The sequence below is a fragment of the Canis aureus genome, chromosome 3 (assembly GCF_053574225.1).
Source record: "Canis aureus isolate CA01 chromosome 3, VMU_Caureus_v.1.0, whole genome shotgun sequence".
Classification (NCBI taxonomy): domain Eukaryota; kingdom Metazoa; phylum Chordata; class Mammalia; order Carnivora; family Canidae; genus Canis; species Canis aureus.
This window is the reverse complement of record NC_135613.1, coordinates 15,151,504-15,167,988: the sequence shown is the minus strand read 5'-3', so window position 1 is coordinate 15,167,988 and position 16,485 is coordinate 15,151,504. Positions and strand designations below refer to the sequence as shown.

The following is a 16,485-nucleotide window of genomic DNA, read 5'->3' as shown; positions in this document are numbered from 1 at the left end:
GGATAATTCATTTTCCGCCTACTGGAGTATAGGAAGAAGTAGCCCAACATCCCAAGCTAGGGAGGAGGAAAAAAGCCAGGCCATTTTAAGAAGTTCTGAAGAAAGATTTTTTTTAGACTGTTTTTCTAATCTATCCTTATCAGTATGACTCAGAAAACCATAGAGACTGACAGTACCTGGAGACTCTACTTGCCTAGTGGAGGTCAGGGGTCACCGGGAGAACTGGGCTTTGCCCAGTGATGCACCAGTGTGTGCCGCAGGTGGGATGCTTGGTGAGCATCTGTAATAATCTACCATAATCTCCAGGAAGTCAGCTCCACTTTTTTTCTCCCTGCAGTAACCTTCCATTTATTCCCATCAAAGTATCCTTTTCCCCATGATGCTGCTTTTTTTTTTTCTTCTTCTTCTTCTTCAGTAGAGGGCAGGTGGATAAGAGTAGGTCTTCAGAATGGACCAAGTCTGGGTTTCACATTTAACCTGTGAACATGCAGATGAGAAGTTAATAGGTCCAAAAAGTGTCATTGAAGTGGAGGAGCCTAGCAATTCCCCCTCTACGTGTCATTTGTCTTTCCCATCCCCAACAAAAGAAAACAACAAACAAGTTAAAACTAAAACCTGAAACCTTTGGGTTAAACAGATCTCCAAGGTAGAAAAACTCATGATTTCTCCTCTGTCTTTAAATATCTTCAGTTATATTTGTGAGAATATCATTAATGTGTCTCATCACCTCTTAAAGCCTTGTGTAGTCTTCCGACTATTTTCTCAATAAACACAATACTTAGGACACCAGATTCTGGTCCCCAGAATTTCAGGTCCAATTGAAGGGGAAGATTATAATATCAACATATTACTAGAAAGCAGGATGACTTCTCTGCTTTGTCCCCTCAAATAATCAAATGGAATAATGATAACAATAAACATTACTGGATGTTTCTCAGTGCCAAGTGCTCTTCTTAGCACTTCAGAAGCATTAACTCATCTAATCCTCTAAAAATCCTCTAAGGGAAGTGCTATTATTATTATTCCTACTTTACAAATCAGGGACTGGAGTATCTGAGAGTTTTGTAAATTTCTTCAGGGCTAAGGGAAAGGAAGAACGAGTCACTTAACCATTACAGAATGTGAAAATTCTGTGGCTCTGCATCTTGGCCCCCTTCTCTTGCCAGGCTATTTGGAGATACTGGTAGTATCTGAAGAAATTTGCGCTGAGTGGGCTTTTCAGTTTTCTTGAAGGAAGATTACTATGTATATAAATCTGGAAAGCCTAAATGCCCTTCTACATCATATTTGTATTGTGAGTCTAGTTGATGATAATATTGCTATCAATGAATGGATGGGAAATACCAGATTTTTGTTGACATGTATATTTTTGTTTTTTTCTCCCAAAAATGGAAGATTTTCTTCCCCTTGACAGTAATAGGGCATCCCAAATGTTTTTTTTTCCCCAAAAGGCATGTCCACGTGTGAGGGCCTGTCCAAGTTGTCTGTTAAACTACTTCTACATGTATGGATGCAGATGGTAAAAAATTCTATGTCAGTGTCTTAGAATTGTGTGCTTTGTAGAGAACTGAAGATGTTACCAGCATCTGTACGCTCTTGGCATGATGTCGTATTTTGTCTCCTCAGCCTGACCACTGATCCAGATAGTCTACTTGTTCTCATCTGGAACCTGGTGAATCATTTGTCTTTAATCTCAAGATTCTTACTTCCTTTTTTAAAGTCACTATGGCGCTGTGTTTTATGTTTAGATTTACTGAGCAGTTGACAACTTAGCACAGTGCTTGATAAATAAATATTCACTTATTTGACCAGTGAGAAAACCCAAGTTAGAGATACTTTTATTCCCACTTCACAGATGGTGTAAAAAGGCAACCAGAAGTTCAGAATGCTTAAGCCCAGCAAGTGAGCAATGGAGCTTCAAGTGTACCTGTAAAATGTTTACTTTTTGTTTGTCTGTTTTTTAAAAGATTTTAAAATTTATTTTAGAGAGAATAGGGGAAGAGCAAAGGGGGAGAGAGAGAGAGAGAGAATCTCAAGCAGACTCCCTGCTGAGCACAGAGCCCATAGGTGGAGCTCAATCCCATGACCCCAAGATCATGAGCTGAGCTGAGCTGAAATCAGGAGTCAGATGGTCAACCGACTGAGCACTCAGGCACCCCTAAACTGTTGTCTGTATGTTGAGCATTTCCTTTATTTCATTATCTTTGTGCCATTCCATTTTAGCTTAATTCTTGTCACTTCTTCACACAATTCTAAATCCCTAGTCCTTTGCTTCTTTGATGGTCCCTTTCTCTCCTCCTCCAGCCCCTGGACCGTGGACTCCTGTTTCATATTGACTCTGCTTCCTTAAGCTTTTTGCTCACTCTAAACTGATATTTCCTTTTGGGGCATCCTCATACATGCTGGGCAACAAATGAGTTAGTTATCCTTTAGTCCCGTTGTTTGGACAAAATAGTTGTTTTTTTTTTTTAAAAGAATGTGACAGCTTGACTGAAGTTTCAGTATTTTTTAGGTCACTATTGTTAACAATGGGTTAAAAATTTTAAAATGAAAAATAAGTTGATTTTTCGTAATCACAAATATATATCTTTGCCAATATTTTCCCAGCCAGCCTCATGGGGGCTACTTTGTTGTTTTATTAGCCTTCCCTAAGAAGAGCAATAGAATGTTAAGACCGCCCATGGGGGTTCTTTTTTTATTATTACTTCAGGACCTTTCTTTAAGATAGATCATCTCACTTTTAGCAAACATCATTAATCCATTGAATCCATTTTTGATTATTTAATAGGTACCAGTGCTGGGATACAGGTCACTTAAGACAAGGACCTTGTCTTTTCTCGAATCTGCAGTCTCCCTTTTTTCATTAAGTTTAAAGCCTTTGATAGAACTTAAATATGACCTAGAGGAGTGGGTGTTTTAAAGAGCAATTTCCTGAAGTATGATTTATACCCTACCTGAATCCTTAGTGTATTATTTGGCCACTGACATCCAAAGTAGGAAACAACTGCTAACAAAATATATTGTCTATAGTATCTCCATTCTAAAAGTATAAAGTGGCCAACTATCACTGCATAGAATATTGACTCTTGGTCTTTATCCCTAGCAGTTAAATTTGTAACTGGGTTTCTAGATCTTTGAAACTAGAAAAGGTTGACATGTAATGTGGGAACAATATTCAGTCCAAAAGGGAACACCGCCGGGCCTTTATCTCTGGCTTCTTCTGTCTTCTGAGAGAGAGGAGTCCCTAGTTTAGGGAGTTGGGGGCAGCTCTGAGTGTGTCACACTAGCCTCCCCAGGGACTTGAGGCCTTTCCTGTCCTTCCCAGACCTAGAGGATGCCTCAGTGCATCCTCAGGCTCCATTCCCTTCTGGTAGGCCACTGGGTCTCTGTTCCCTCCTGTCTACCCTCATTTCCTGCATGAGCCAGGAAAGGGCTCTGATCTCCCGGAAATGCCCATCCTCAGGAAAGCCTCCCATGTTCTCCCACACTCCTTGCCCTTTCCCTCATCTTGTTTTCTCTCCTAGAACCCTTTTTTTCTTCATATTTTGCCCAAAGGAATATTTCATACCCATTTGTGATCTTGTCTTATCCCTGCTCCCCCATTTAACTGGAAGTCCCATGAGACCACGGCTCCATCTTGCTCACCACTGTTGGAGTCAGAACATTGCGTGTGTTCAGCAACTCAAGATGCTTCACACATTCCGCAAATAAACAGATGGCTCCTTTTGGAGGTGCTGGGTTTGGATTTTTAAACCATAAAATGTATTTATTTGGTCAGACTCCAATGTTTTCTGTCAAACCCAATCCAAAAAAAGAATATATTTCTTCCTTAATAGCTAGTGCTGCAAAATTCTTGTTTCATTTTGAAGAATTATTCTAGATTTTTGTCCTTGTCACTCTTGAACTGAAAAAGAGAGGATCATGTGGCCTCTGTGTTTGTCCCAATATGGGAAGACAATTCTTATTTTTTTAGTGCTTTCTCAACACAGAAGCTTTCACTGTGCCTTTGAGTTGCCTTAAGGTGCTCAGGAAACAGGGAGAATAGAGAAAAAGCTTCCCAACCGGTTGGTCCAGTTAAGACACTTAAGTGGCTTAAGCCTTTGATATTAGTTTAACCAAGTTAGGAAGTTAGTAAGGCAGGAGGGCTTTCATGGATAAATCATTGCTCCCACCCCCACCCCCCACCTTAACTGTTCACTCTGCTGGGGACTGTAAATGGTGTCCTTTGTCTTCAGGCATGTAGAAGAGGTGGGGGCACTGGAAGGCCAGGGTTTACCTAGGAGGGACCCAGATCTTCCTGTGCTTCCAACTGAGATTTCTTCACAGGGTGGTCATGAAGTTTAAATAAAGCATCCCATCGAGTGTTCCAGGCTTCACAGCTCGACTTCAGAAAGAGTGCCTGGATTTTATGTATTGGAACCTGTCGCTTCCCACCTCCAGTGTCCTCCGCTATGGAGGGAGTGGGTGCTGGCGCATCCCCGCATGCCTCCGGTCAGAGATTCTTTCATTCACTCACTCCACAAACATTTATAGACTAATAAACAAATGTTGATTGGCTGATAACATGTGACACACAGCAGGGATGCCAGTGTGGCTTCTGCTGTCACAGAGAATTATGTTAAAATTACATGTCCCTGGTGGTGGGGAGAGGATGGCATTTTGTTTGCTTCTGTCGTTGTAGAGAGACATGAGCAAGGAACTGTGGCCTCAGAGAATTTGGAAGTGGGGGGTAGGGGGAAGCGGGGCCATGAGTGAATTTTCTTTGAGGGGAAGGTGACAAAGTGGTGAGCACCAGAAAGCCAAGCAAGTCTATGGGAGCAGGAGATCATAGGTCAAAGAAACAGTGTGCAAGAGTTTGTGGGGGAGGGAAAAATAATTTTCCCTCTACCCTACTAAGTTCTTGGCTCACCCCCCTGTAATAGAAGACAGATCAACAGGAAAAAACAAAGATGATTAATAACATGGGAGGGACCCAGGAGAACTTTGATATTTCTCCAAAAGGGCACAAGACACCACCCTAAATATGATCTAGATAAGATGTTGAGAGGGACAGTTATGGGAACTAATCGGGCCCAGTGCAGTCAGCAAGAGTGTGATTGTTATGCAGAGTTAAGTCCACACCTCTGTTGAGTAGTGTCTCCAGACCTTTGGTCATCCCCCTACTCCTGGTACACAGAGGGAGACACTCTTATAAATGGAGATTTCCTTTATAAACATAACTGTCTCCTACAGAAAGATAACTTCTCGGGGCATCTGGGTGGCCCAGTTGGTTAAGCCTCTGCTTTCAGCTCAGGTCATGATCCCAGAGTCCTGGGATCCAGCCCTACATTATTGGGCTTCTTGCCCCACAGGGACCCTGCTTCTCTCTTTCCCTCTGCCTGCCACTCTACCTATTTGTGCGCGCGCACCTGCGTGCTCGCTCTCTCTCTCTTAAGTAAGTAAGTCTTTAAAAAAAAGGAGGGGGGGGTAACTTCCCTAGGCTTTCAGAGCTTCTCCTGTATGGGCTGAGTCTTAAAAATAACCAGCTTAAGATAATCCTTGTGCCAAAGAGGCATATTTTGGGGTGGCAAATTCTGCTCACCTTCAAGTAAGAGCACATAGTAGATCTAAGAAGTGAAATGTCTTGTTTTGAATGGTGAGGAGAGAGGGAGAGGGGATGGTTAAACCGCCCAGCTCCACCTGGGGCAGGTTATGCAGGGATCTGTGGGCCAAGGAGAAGGGGCTTGGATTTGAGATCAATACCCGAGTGCATGGAATGAGTTGATTATGTTGGACAAAGAGACTATATGTGAGGAGGCTCACATAGGAGATGGCTTGGGGAGACTAAACAGAAAGTGTCCAAATGAGGAAGGGAAACCCTACCAGCATGGCTCTGGGCTGGGTGGGAAGGGCAGGTTACTCTGAGATCCAGCCTGAAGATATGATGGACAGGATTCCTAGATTGTGGGATTTTACTCAACTGAATGTTTATCTTGCCAATCAATTTCTCTTCTGTAATCTCCAGGAGAACATGAATGTGAACTGTTCTGTTGACATGTGGTGTGCCTCTGTTCTTTATGCCAACTCCTAGACAAGGGCTGCTATTGAGGTGCTCAGTGTGAGTTCACCGAGCCAAGCAAAGTATCTGTCTGTTCCCCGGTTCTAGATAATAGGTCAATGCTATAAGTCAACAAGACAGTCTTTCAGAAGGCAGCATCCTTCTGAAGGGGAAGGAAAGTCAAGGGCAAACCACATATTCTGGGACTTATTTTAGGAATGAGAAGCTGAATCCTAACATATGGCCCAAATTAGGCCTGAGCACAGAGCCCGTCTGCTGCAACCCCTCCACTCCATTGGGTGGGTTAGGTGCCAGCGCCTCCATGTTCCCATAGTAATCTGCTCTCAGCCTGACACCCCCTTGGCGTTTGGTACCATCCTTAAATTTTTAGGTGTCTGGCTCCCCAGCACAGCACATCCTCTGTGTAACTCCTACACAGTTGTGTGCCTTGCACCTGATACCCAGTGAGTGTCGATTCAATAGGCGCATCATCCTCACCCACCCAGACTGCTGTAGGTGAGAGTGTATAAAGGGATCCTACAATGGTTATTCGATCTCCCCTTATAAAGTAGTCAGGGAGGGAAGGATTCCTCCCCTTTTGCTCATGAAGAAGGGGAGGCCTAGAAGACGGGCTCATGAAGCCCTTTGTGCATTGATAGTCCTTGGAGCAGTTCAGAACAAAAGTTCTGATGCATGAATCATGAGGAAAAAGATGTGGATTTTGATGGTATGCAGTTCTGCTTGGGAGTGAGGGAGTCTGTGTGCCTCTTGGATCCCTGCGTGTTTCTGATGTTCGGCAAAGTTTAAGAGTTGCTGGCCCACGTAAGTGCTTCCCAGGCCTTCAGAGACATATGAATCGTGTGGGGATCTAAATAAAATGCAGCCTCTGATGCCACAGATCTGGGGTGAGACCTGAGTCTGCATCTCTGACAAGCTCCTGGGTGGGCTGAAGCTGCACACCAACAGACCACACTTGCTATCCCGGGGCCTGGATGTACAGAAACTTCGGAACCAAACGCAGAAAGAGAGAGGATGGAGATGTGGAAGGGAGAGTGAGGTGTGCTCCAGCTGAAATATCAGGTCCAAATATATACACTTTATGCCACAAACTTGGAAAGCGAAATTGTGATTGGATGGCTGGCTGAGTCATGGTCATCTCCATGGGTCCCGGGCTGCACCATCGAGAGACAGATCTGCTAAGTGGAGGAGAGAGAGTGAACAGGGACTCTACTACCTCCGCTTTGACCTCAGTCTGTGTGTTCTAATTGATGAAATTCTTCTTCCCAGCTTATTTCTTAACTCAGGCTGAAGAGCCAGTGGGTGGGACGCCTGGGTGGCTCAGCAGTTGAGCACCTGCCTTTGATTCAGGGCATGACCCCAGGGTCCCGGGATTGAGTCCTACGTTGGGCTCCCTGCAGGGAGCGTGCTTCTCCCTCTGCCTGTGTCTCTGCCTCTCTCTCTCTCTCTGTGGTGTATCTCATGAATAAATAAATAAAATCTTAAAAAAAAAAAAAACAGCAGACATGAGAAACTCTCTGAAAACCAAATAGAAGTTACCATTTTACATTCATGAGGGAAATCTCCATTTTGGGGGTGCCTCCCTCTCTGTGCCAGGACCAGGAAGGTGATCAAATCTCTGGCAACTTGTCTGGGCAGAAGGCCAGGACTTAAATCCGCACATCAACCATATCTCTTTTTTCTGTGCTTTTCCTGGTAGCTTGCGTGACTGCCCTTCTCCCACCCCCATCGCCTTCAACATCTTCTCACATCTTTAGCTGGAGACAGTATTTATAAGGTGGTGTCTTGGTCCCTTTTGGGGAGTTACTCAGTTTTCCTGGATGACTCCCATCTCTACGAAAGATATACATGTTATTATACCTCTGTTTGTTTTTCTCTTGTTAATCTTTTATTACAATGGGGTCTGAGCCAAGAACCTAGAAGGATAAAGGGAAAATTTTTTCCTTCCCTACGATGTCAGCGCTCACTTTCCTACTTCCTACCTTAGCCTCTGTCTTGACCTCCGTAAAATGGGGATAAAACATGTTAATGCTAATGGTACATAGAAAATACCCATCAATTACTTAGCGCAGTGCCCGCACCCAGGAAGTGGCCAGTAAACAGTTGTTGAAAATCACCACATAAGAGGAGGCCTGGAATCATTCATGTTTTCTGTGTGTTTGGCTTTTTAGTCAGGTCTAATAAGGACGCAAAAAAACGAATTCCTCATCTCACCGTTACCTCAGCTGCTGGCCCAGGAACATAACTACAGTGCACCTGCAGGACACCATCCTCACGTACTGTACAAAAGGACGGCAGAGGAGAAGGTCCACCGTTGCCATGGCTACCTGGACTCCAGCGGACGTTCTTCCGGTCTCTCCCCAACTCACACTCCCCGCACATCTTGGAGTCAAGAAAGAGAGCATCACCACCCAAGGTTGCAAAAGCAGCATTTTTGTGGACGACGCAAGAAATGTATGTAAGGAAACTTTTTCTTATTCTGTTCTCATGCGGGGCCCTCCGTAGGCTTTCTTGAGTGTAATTGGGTGTGCTGACTTTGCAGGTTAAAATTGGGGCTACACTGGGAATCCCTTGAAATCAGTCTTGGAGATGGACCAATATTCATCCCTGTCAGGCAAAAACTGGGCGACCAATTCTCAATTCTTCTAGGTTAAACTAGGAAAGATTTTGATATGCTTTTGTTGGTTTTCATTTAGCATCTCCTATGTTTTAGTCTTGGATCCCCATATTATCTTGGTTTCTGTGCTCATGCTTCTGTACTGAGTCTTCCAATGATGAGAGAAATCAGAGGTGTATCCTCAGGTGTGGTTGGATGTTTGTTCCTTTTGAGCTCTTGAAGGAGAACTTAACAGGAAATGAGAACATTGGCACCTACATGGAGGTGACACTGAGATAGATACAGGGCCCCTTGGGCATGATTTGTGACCCAGCCATGGCATTCTGCACTTCGTAGACCAGTGGTATCTAAGAGAAATAAATGTCAGCCCCACAAATAGTTTTAAATGTTCTACTGGCCGCATTTTTAAAAAAAATTAAAGATAGGAAATTAATTTTAATAATATATTTAACCTGATATATTACAAAATATCTCAACATGCCAACACTATACCAAATTATGAATCAGGTATTTTATATTAAGTTTTGGAAATATAGTATTTGTTTGACAATTAGATCACGATTTTAATTTAGACAACAAATTTTCATCAGAAATAATTAATTTGTATTTGAGTTTCATGAAATGAAGGTTGGAAGTGTAGATTTACATATTCAGGTTCTCCCAAACTCCCTTGTTTTCCAATAAGTGCAGCAAGTATTGCTTTCTTACTTTAAATCAAAATTAATTAAAATTAAAATAAAAAATTCAGTCTCTTCAGTGGCACCAGCCACATTTTAAAGGCTCAGTAGCCATAAGGGCAGGTGAATGCCTGGTTGGACAGAGCAGCCAAATGGTGGTTCTACCCAAGGAGAAGGGGAATGGATATCCCTGAGCAGTTGATTGGGAGCAACAGTGAAATGCCATGTTTCTAGCATTTTAATTGGTCTTTGGGGATTTGGGGTGTTAACAAAAATTTCCTCTTTAAGGAACATCTATTTGGCATGGATTTATAAAAATAGTGATATTCATAGTGACAGTGATATATATTTGATAGGAGATATCAAAGCTAATATTTAAAGCAGGGTTCAGATTGGTATTATGGATATTAGACTCCTTCCATTGAGAAACTGAGACTTAGGTCACTTATGAAAGTGGCCAACTTGAGGCTTTATATCTAAACTATATAATTTGATCTTTTAATTTTACTCTTTGGAGAGCTATCTGACTTCACTATTATGACTCTACTAGTTGTTGAAGTATTAAAATAACTCTGTGTTAGTATCACATTTCCAAATGCCCTATTGCCCCCCAGCAATCCTTGGACTTGTCCCTCTCCATTAACTGAAGGGATTATGCCTGGGGCCCAACATCCTGAGACTTCCAAGTCTCTTCCTAAAGGCCATGGCCAATATCCATTCTGTTAAGGTGGTGCCTGCACCTTACCTATTATGAAATATTTCATATTTTAAATATCAGCGCTGACTATGCTATTTCCCCCCAAACGAGTTCAATATTATGTCAAAGAGTCCTTATTGACCACTTATTTTGTGCTATATTCTAGCTTGTGTTGATGAAACAAGGATATTAGACATGGACAGTGTTCATTCTGTAGGACGTATATTTCTAAATTTTATTTAGAAAATAATATATAAAATGTCATCATGAATTCAGAGGCAAAGGGTAATGTCTACTTCTGCAGTGTTTTATTTTATTTAGAATAAAATAAAATGAACATTTTCTGTTTTTAAAGACTATTCCAGCAAAATTGATTTTTGTCGACCTGCTATACCAACTAGATTTGTAGTTTGGTTGTGTGTGTATGTTTACTCATTAGAGTATTTTTGAGTTATTGTCTGTTCATCTACCAACTTGTTTGAATGAATCTTTCTCAACCACAAACTAGGTACAAAGCCCCAGGACAAGCACTGAAAGCATCATTTATCAGTAGATCAGTGAAGTGTTGGTTACAGACTCTCTCCCTGCCTTGTGTAGATTTCTTTCTATCTCACTCAGCTGTTCTCCACTGGTAATCCCTTCCAAATGCTCTTATGTTCGTTGTAGATGCCCCTAAGCCTCCCACGGAGGATACCTATCTCAGGTTTGATGAATATGGGAGTGCAGGGCGACCCAGAAGATCAGCTGGAAAATCACAAAAGGGCCTAAATGTGGAAACTCTTGTGGTAGCAGACAAGAAAATGGTGGAAAAGCATGGCAAGGCAAATGTCACCACCTACATTCTCACAGTCATGAACATGGTAAGGGAGTTTGCCAGGACTCTGATGCTACTCGTCCTCCAGAACAGCTAAAAATTAAGAGTATTGGGATGCCTGGGTGGCTCAGCAGTTGAGTGTCTGCCTTCGGCCCAGGGTGTGGCCCCGGGGTCCCAAGATCGGGTCCCGTATCAGGCTCCCTGCTTGGAGCCTGCTTCTCTCTCTGCCTGTGTCTCTGCCTCTCTCTCTGTGTGTCTCTCATGAATAAATAAATGAAATCTTTTTAAAAAATGGAATGGTTTAAAAAAATTAAAGAGTATTTCCTTGTGTGGATTGAATAGCAGATATAGCCACATTATTTTATTGGAAAAAAATGAATTTTGAGGAGATTTGACTTCATATGTACATATATTTGGTGAAGTTGAGGCCTGTATACTTATAAATATGTCTGATTGATACAGAGTTTTGGAAATGTTAAGATTTACTTTATTTTTGCTTGATTTCAATTGTTCTGACAGGTTTCTAGCCTATTTAAAGATGGGACCATTGGAAGTGATATAAACATTGTTGTGGTGAGCCTCATTCTTCTGGAACAAGAACCTGTACGTGCCATACTTCACTTATTTCTTAATTCATTCTACCATTCAGGATCCACTTATTGAATACCTACTATGTATTGATCCGTGAACTAGTCATTAGAAATTCCAACTTAAAAATATGCTGATCCTATCCTCAAAGAAACTATAATGTAATAGGGTTGTGTATTCAAACAATGAAAACATCACAAAATAATTACATATATGTGCATGTATATACAACACACAATGACATATATATGCATATATAGTATAAATGTTACATTCTATATAAAAATACAAATATTATGTAGGCTTTACAGGGAAGGTGCCTTTGATATCAGATTTAAGGGTTAGTTGAATTTTGCACGTTGGATATCCTGGGTAATTTGCAGGTAGATGCAAAAGGATGTTTTGAAAATATACAGAAAATAAGTTATCAGAAGATTCTTGTAGTAAACCTACTGTTTCCCCAACACCATCTTAGTACTGCAGAGAATAAATAAGGAATATTTAACTGCCCTTGAATCGATTACCTTGAAGTGTAGGTCACAGGCACAGAGTAAATTATAAAACCAGAACATATAATAAAGTGTTAATTGCATGGCACCCGCTGCTTTGTAGTGTTTTGATGCAGAAACTGTATTTTTCTGAAATGGAGACTACCACAGGGTTTTAAGTCCCCTGTGGCTTCTCCTCTTCATCTGCAACCCCAGTAATTAACGTACAAAGCAAGGAGTCAGAGACAAGACAAAAATTAATTGTCCAGGTGTGTAGAGCAACAGAGGTTAACAACCTGTCAGATTGTTCTTGGAATTTTAGAAGGGTAGAAAGGAGGATGTGTGTCATTGGGAGACACTTCTGTCTTTAACCTACCACTTATACTTTGCCCAAGGTCATTGAAGCCAGAGGCATCCTAATTCATGGATAATTAAAGACCTAGTCTAAAAACCCTCAACTTGATCCAAGTCAATAGTTTCAAGCAAAGATTTTTGGTAAATAATTATCTTAAGGCTAGGTCCTATCTTACCCTCTCAGAATCTTATAATTATTTGTTTCTACATCCATTCAGTGAGCTTTCATTTTATTGATTGATGGATGGACTGATGATGTGCCAAGCCCTTTGCTGGAAATTTTGGCATAGGAGTAAATAAGCTGTGGTCACTACCTTGCTTGTACTATATTGAAGAAGGCATTGAACTTTATCAACAATAACTTATAATTAGGTTCTAAAAGCTATCAGTTTTATAAAGGTGGTAACAACATGAGATGGACACAGATATTCCAACTGATGTCAGGTTATTTATTTTTTTTATAAAATAGAACTAATTATACAATATACTGCCAAAACTCTATAGTTACTGGAAATATTGTGAGCATTTACCTGAAATATTTTTAGGTTTTTCTTTTTTTATCAGTTGTCTCCAACCTTAGCCCAAGTGTTTTCCTCCACAGACCTTTCTCCCTAGAAACATGAGGTTTCTGTGTTTGCCTGTACAAATGGAATGATTCAACGTTCTCACTCCTGACAAATTCACCCTCTGGTTTCTGTGGGTTTCCCATAGGGAGGATTATTGATCAACCATCATGCAGACCAGTCTCTGCATAGTTTTTGTCAATGGCAGTCGGCTCTCGTTGGGAAGAATGGCAAGAGGCACGACCATGCCATCCTACTCACAGGATTTGACATCTGTTCCTGGAAGAATGAACCGTGCGACACTCTAGGTATAGTATGAAGGGAGGCTTCTCTCACGCCTGTGAAAACACAGTATGGAAACTTTCAACTGGGTGGGTGGCCCTTAGGACCCTTAATAAGAAGAAACATCATATTTAAATTGTGGGGTAGTATCTTCACTCAGCCCTGTGGTGAATATTGTTCTATTTAACCAAAGTCAAGGTAGAATGGTGAGCTTCATTTCCTTTATTTGTTTTGGGTGTTTCTTTATGAACTCTATGGGATGATCATTGAGGTAAATTGTTTAACCGGAAAAATTGTGGTTTGTTCCATAAGCATGAATGCAGCTGGGTAGCTGAAGAGAATTAGACTGATCACCATGGTGTATAACTGTGCCCCTAGGTAGCATAGCAGTGCATCCGTTAGAAGGTTACTTGACTTTTAAGGGACTCAGCTGTTCTATATTTACCTAAGACACTGAGTAAGGACTATATCTTCTACATTTATACTATGTTTTCTAGTATATTCCATTGCATACATTAGGAACTCAAGAAATTTTTTTTTTGGTGAATTAATGATCATCTAGATCAGTGGTGATGATGGCAGTGGTGGTAATGATGGTGTCACTGATGATATGTGCCAATACATTAAGTTTCTCAGATCATCCCGTGGACCTCATAGCAGCAAAATGGATTCAGTCAGTCCACAAATGTGCATTTTATACTAACTGGGTCCATATCCTTGTTCTGCACATGAGGACCCAAAACTGGGAAGAAAGACCTGTACCACTATCATGTGATTCAAGATAGAATCAAGTACTGGCTGAGATGATTTGATAGCTGCTCTTTGAAGGATGTGGTTTTGGGGTTTTTTTTGTTTTGTTTTGTTTTTAAGATTTTTATTTATTTATTTATTCATGAGAGACACACAGAGAGAGAGGCAGAGAGACACAGGCAGAGGGAGAAGGAGAAGCAGGCTCCATGCAGGGAGCCTGATGTGGGACTCAATCTCTGGTCTCCAAGATCAGGCCCTGGGCTGAAGGCGGCACTAAACCACAGAGCCACCTGGCCTGCCCAATGATGTGGTTTATGAAAACAGAAGCATTTATCACATTATAGTGAATATGAGAAAAATGCACTTAATCTGTTCACATTGTTCAGGCCTTTTCTTGTTGTCTGCATCAGGAAAAGACCAGGATGTATGTTCTCTTAGGAAATATACCTTGAGTTTTGATGCTACCAACACTGTTAAGTGGACATTTTGCATCAGTTTAACTTAGATGAGGCCTATAAATGTCCTGCAGCTTCTTATTCTATATGCAAAATGGAAATTACAACACTCATACTGAGTTCTCAGGGCTGTAAGGAGGATCTTTTGATGACAATATTTTTTAAAAGGCAAAAAATGTTAAATATTGTGTTTATCAGGGTAGGACAAATAATCATATGCCTATAATGCTTTTCTGCAAAAATATTAAGTACATTAATCAAACTAAAACTAATTATGTGAATCAGTTAAACTAAAACTCTACAGAACATTTTGAAGCCATAAGAAATGATCAGGTATCAGTATATGTGCCCTTTAGCCTAACATTTGAAATTGCTCTCTCAATAGGATTTGCCCCCATCAGTGGAATGTGCAGTAAGTACCGCAGTTGTACCATCAATGAGGATACAGGGCTTGGCCTGGCCTTCACCATCGCTCATGAGTCAGGGCACAAGTGAGTGACCCCTGGATTCACTACTTTACATGAAATTGGTTGGGTGATTCATTGGTGTCCCTCTAATGATTATTGTTGATCTAGTTAGAATAGATAGGCTAGATCTTGGGTAAAGCTTAGAATAATACCTGACTATAAGAAGGGTTGATAAAGGCCAGTCATTGTGACTAATATTGTTTTTTTTTTTTAAAAAAACAAAACAAACAACAATGTTTCATAGCTGTACAGAATTACAGATGGACTGCGAGTCATCTAATGGACCCTCTGGTCTTTTAGGAATGTCTTCCATGCTGTGCTGCAGTGAAGATTCTTTTTTAGTTCATTATGCCAAGGAAATAATCATGCAGATGTGTAAATTTCCAGAATGTAGTGATATGTTAATTGTTCAAAGACTTTCAGTGCACACACTGGATATTCTTGGTAGTTGGTGTCATTGAGTGTACTTAGTATTGTTGTCAGTGGTGTTAGTAAATCTTTCTGAGAATAGAGTTTGAAATGAGGAATGAGAAACCTAAGAGTAATGAGTTGAATTTATAAAGCATGTTATCTGGTGCTGAGGCAGTTCTGGAGAGGATTTTCAAACGGTCCTTGAATAGTAGCATTCATATTGAAATAAGCACACTGCTTTACAAAATGACCTTTTCAAAGGACAAGTTCTTTGGATATATGAGTTTAGGAGTGTTTATGTGTGTGTCTCATATTCAGCATGTATATTAAATGCTCATTTTCAGGGCATCTGATTGATCTCTGACTTAAAAATAAAAGCAAAATCATCTCCACAACTATAATTTATATTTGAATATTTTGTATTTTAAATATTATGAGCATATTATATTCAGGAAATTTGAATCCTGTGTATGTACACAACCACTTTCTTAGTAAGGTACAAATGAACCAATTTTATTGTGAACAGTGGTACAAAAATTCCTATTAGGTACAAGGCCCCTTTGTACAGAGCAGGAAAGAAATACGAATGTCAAACATATATCTAAATTTATTTCTGTACCTATCACCTCCTGACCCTGAACTTCCTTATCACAGTCTCACAATTGAGATTAGTAAGAAAAAAAAATTGGTACTTGAAATAAAAGAGTTTGACTATCCCATCATTTTAATTTAACTTAGATATCTTAACCAAAAGTTTCTCATCCTTAAAAAATAAAGCAGACATATCGTTTGATTTTGTGGCCAAGACAGTAGAACAAAGCCCTTAGCATTCTTTAGAATTTTCTACATAAATTTTACAGTACTATGGTTGACTTTTTTTTAAAGATTCATTTATTTATTTTAAAGAGAAGGAGCGTGTAAGCAAGGGGGAGGGGCAGAGGAGAGGGAGATAAAGAACTTCAAGCAGACTATGCACTGAGTACACAGAACCCAACACAAGGCTTGATCCCAGGTCCTTGAGATCACGATCTGAGCTGAAATCAAGACTCAGATACTTAATTGACAAGCCACCCAGGCTCCCCTATAGTTGACCTTTGAACAGCATTGGTTTGAACTCTGTGCAGGTCCACTTACATGTAGATTTTTTAAAATATAAATACAATATAGTACTTTAAATGTATTTTCCTTATGATTTTATTAACATTTTTTTCTCTAGCTTACTTGATTGTAAGATATGTAACATGTAACATACAAAACATGTGTTAAT

The 16,485-nt window shown here is 40.5% G+C and overlaps 1 protein-coding gene and 1 long non-coding RNA gene across 2 annotated transcripts in view; one reads left to right on the top strand and one right to left on the bottom strand.

The window, feature by feature from the left end:
- Positions 1 to 367: 367 nt before the first annotated feature.
- LOC144310190 (uncharacterized) lies at positions 368 to 8,348 on the bottom strand. Its single transcript, XR_013375871.1, has 2 exons — positions 8,276 to 8,348; positions 368 to 477 (listed from the first exon to the last, which is right to left on the bottom strand). It is a non-coding gene; the product is annotated as an uncharacterized LOC144310190 (long non-coding RNA).
- ADAMTS18 (ADAM metallopeptidase with thrombospondin type 1 motif 18) overlaps positions 8,237 to 16,485 on the top strand; it is a 74,778-nt gene continuing 66,529 nt past the window's right edge. The window contains exons 1-5 of the mRNA XM_077890882.1: positions 8,237 to 8,513; positions 10,713 to 10,906; positions 11,380 to 11,463; positions 13,002 to 13,161; positions 14,726 to 14,831. Of these exons, the coding sequence (XP_077747008.1) occupies positions 8,375 to 8,513; positions 10,713 to 10,906; positions 11,380 to 11,463; positions 13,002 to 13,161; positions 14,726 to 14,831 (683 nt within the window). The 5' untranslated portion in view covers positions 8,237 to 8,374. The remainder of the gene's footprint in view (positions 8,514 to 10,712; positions 10,907 to 11,379; positions 11,464 to 13,001; positions 13,162 to 14,725; positions 14,832 to 16,485) is intronic.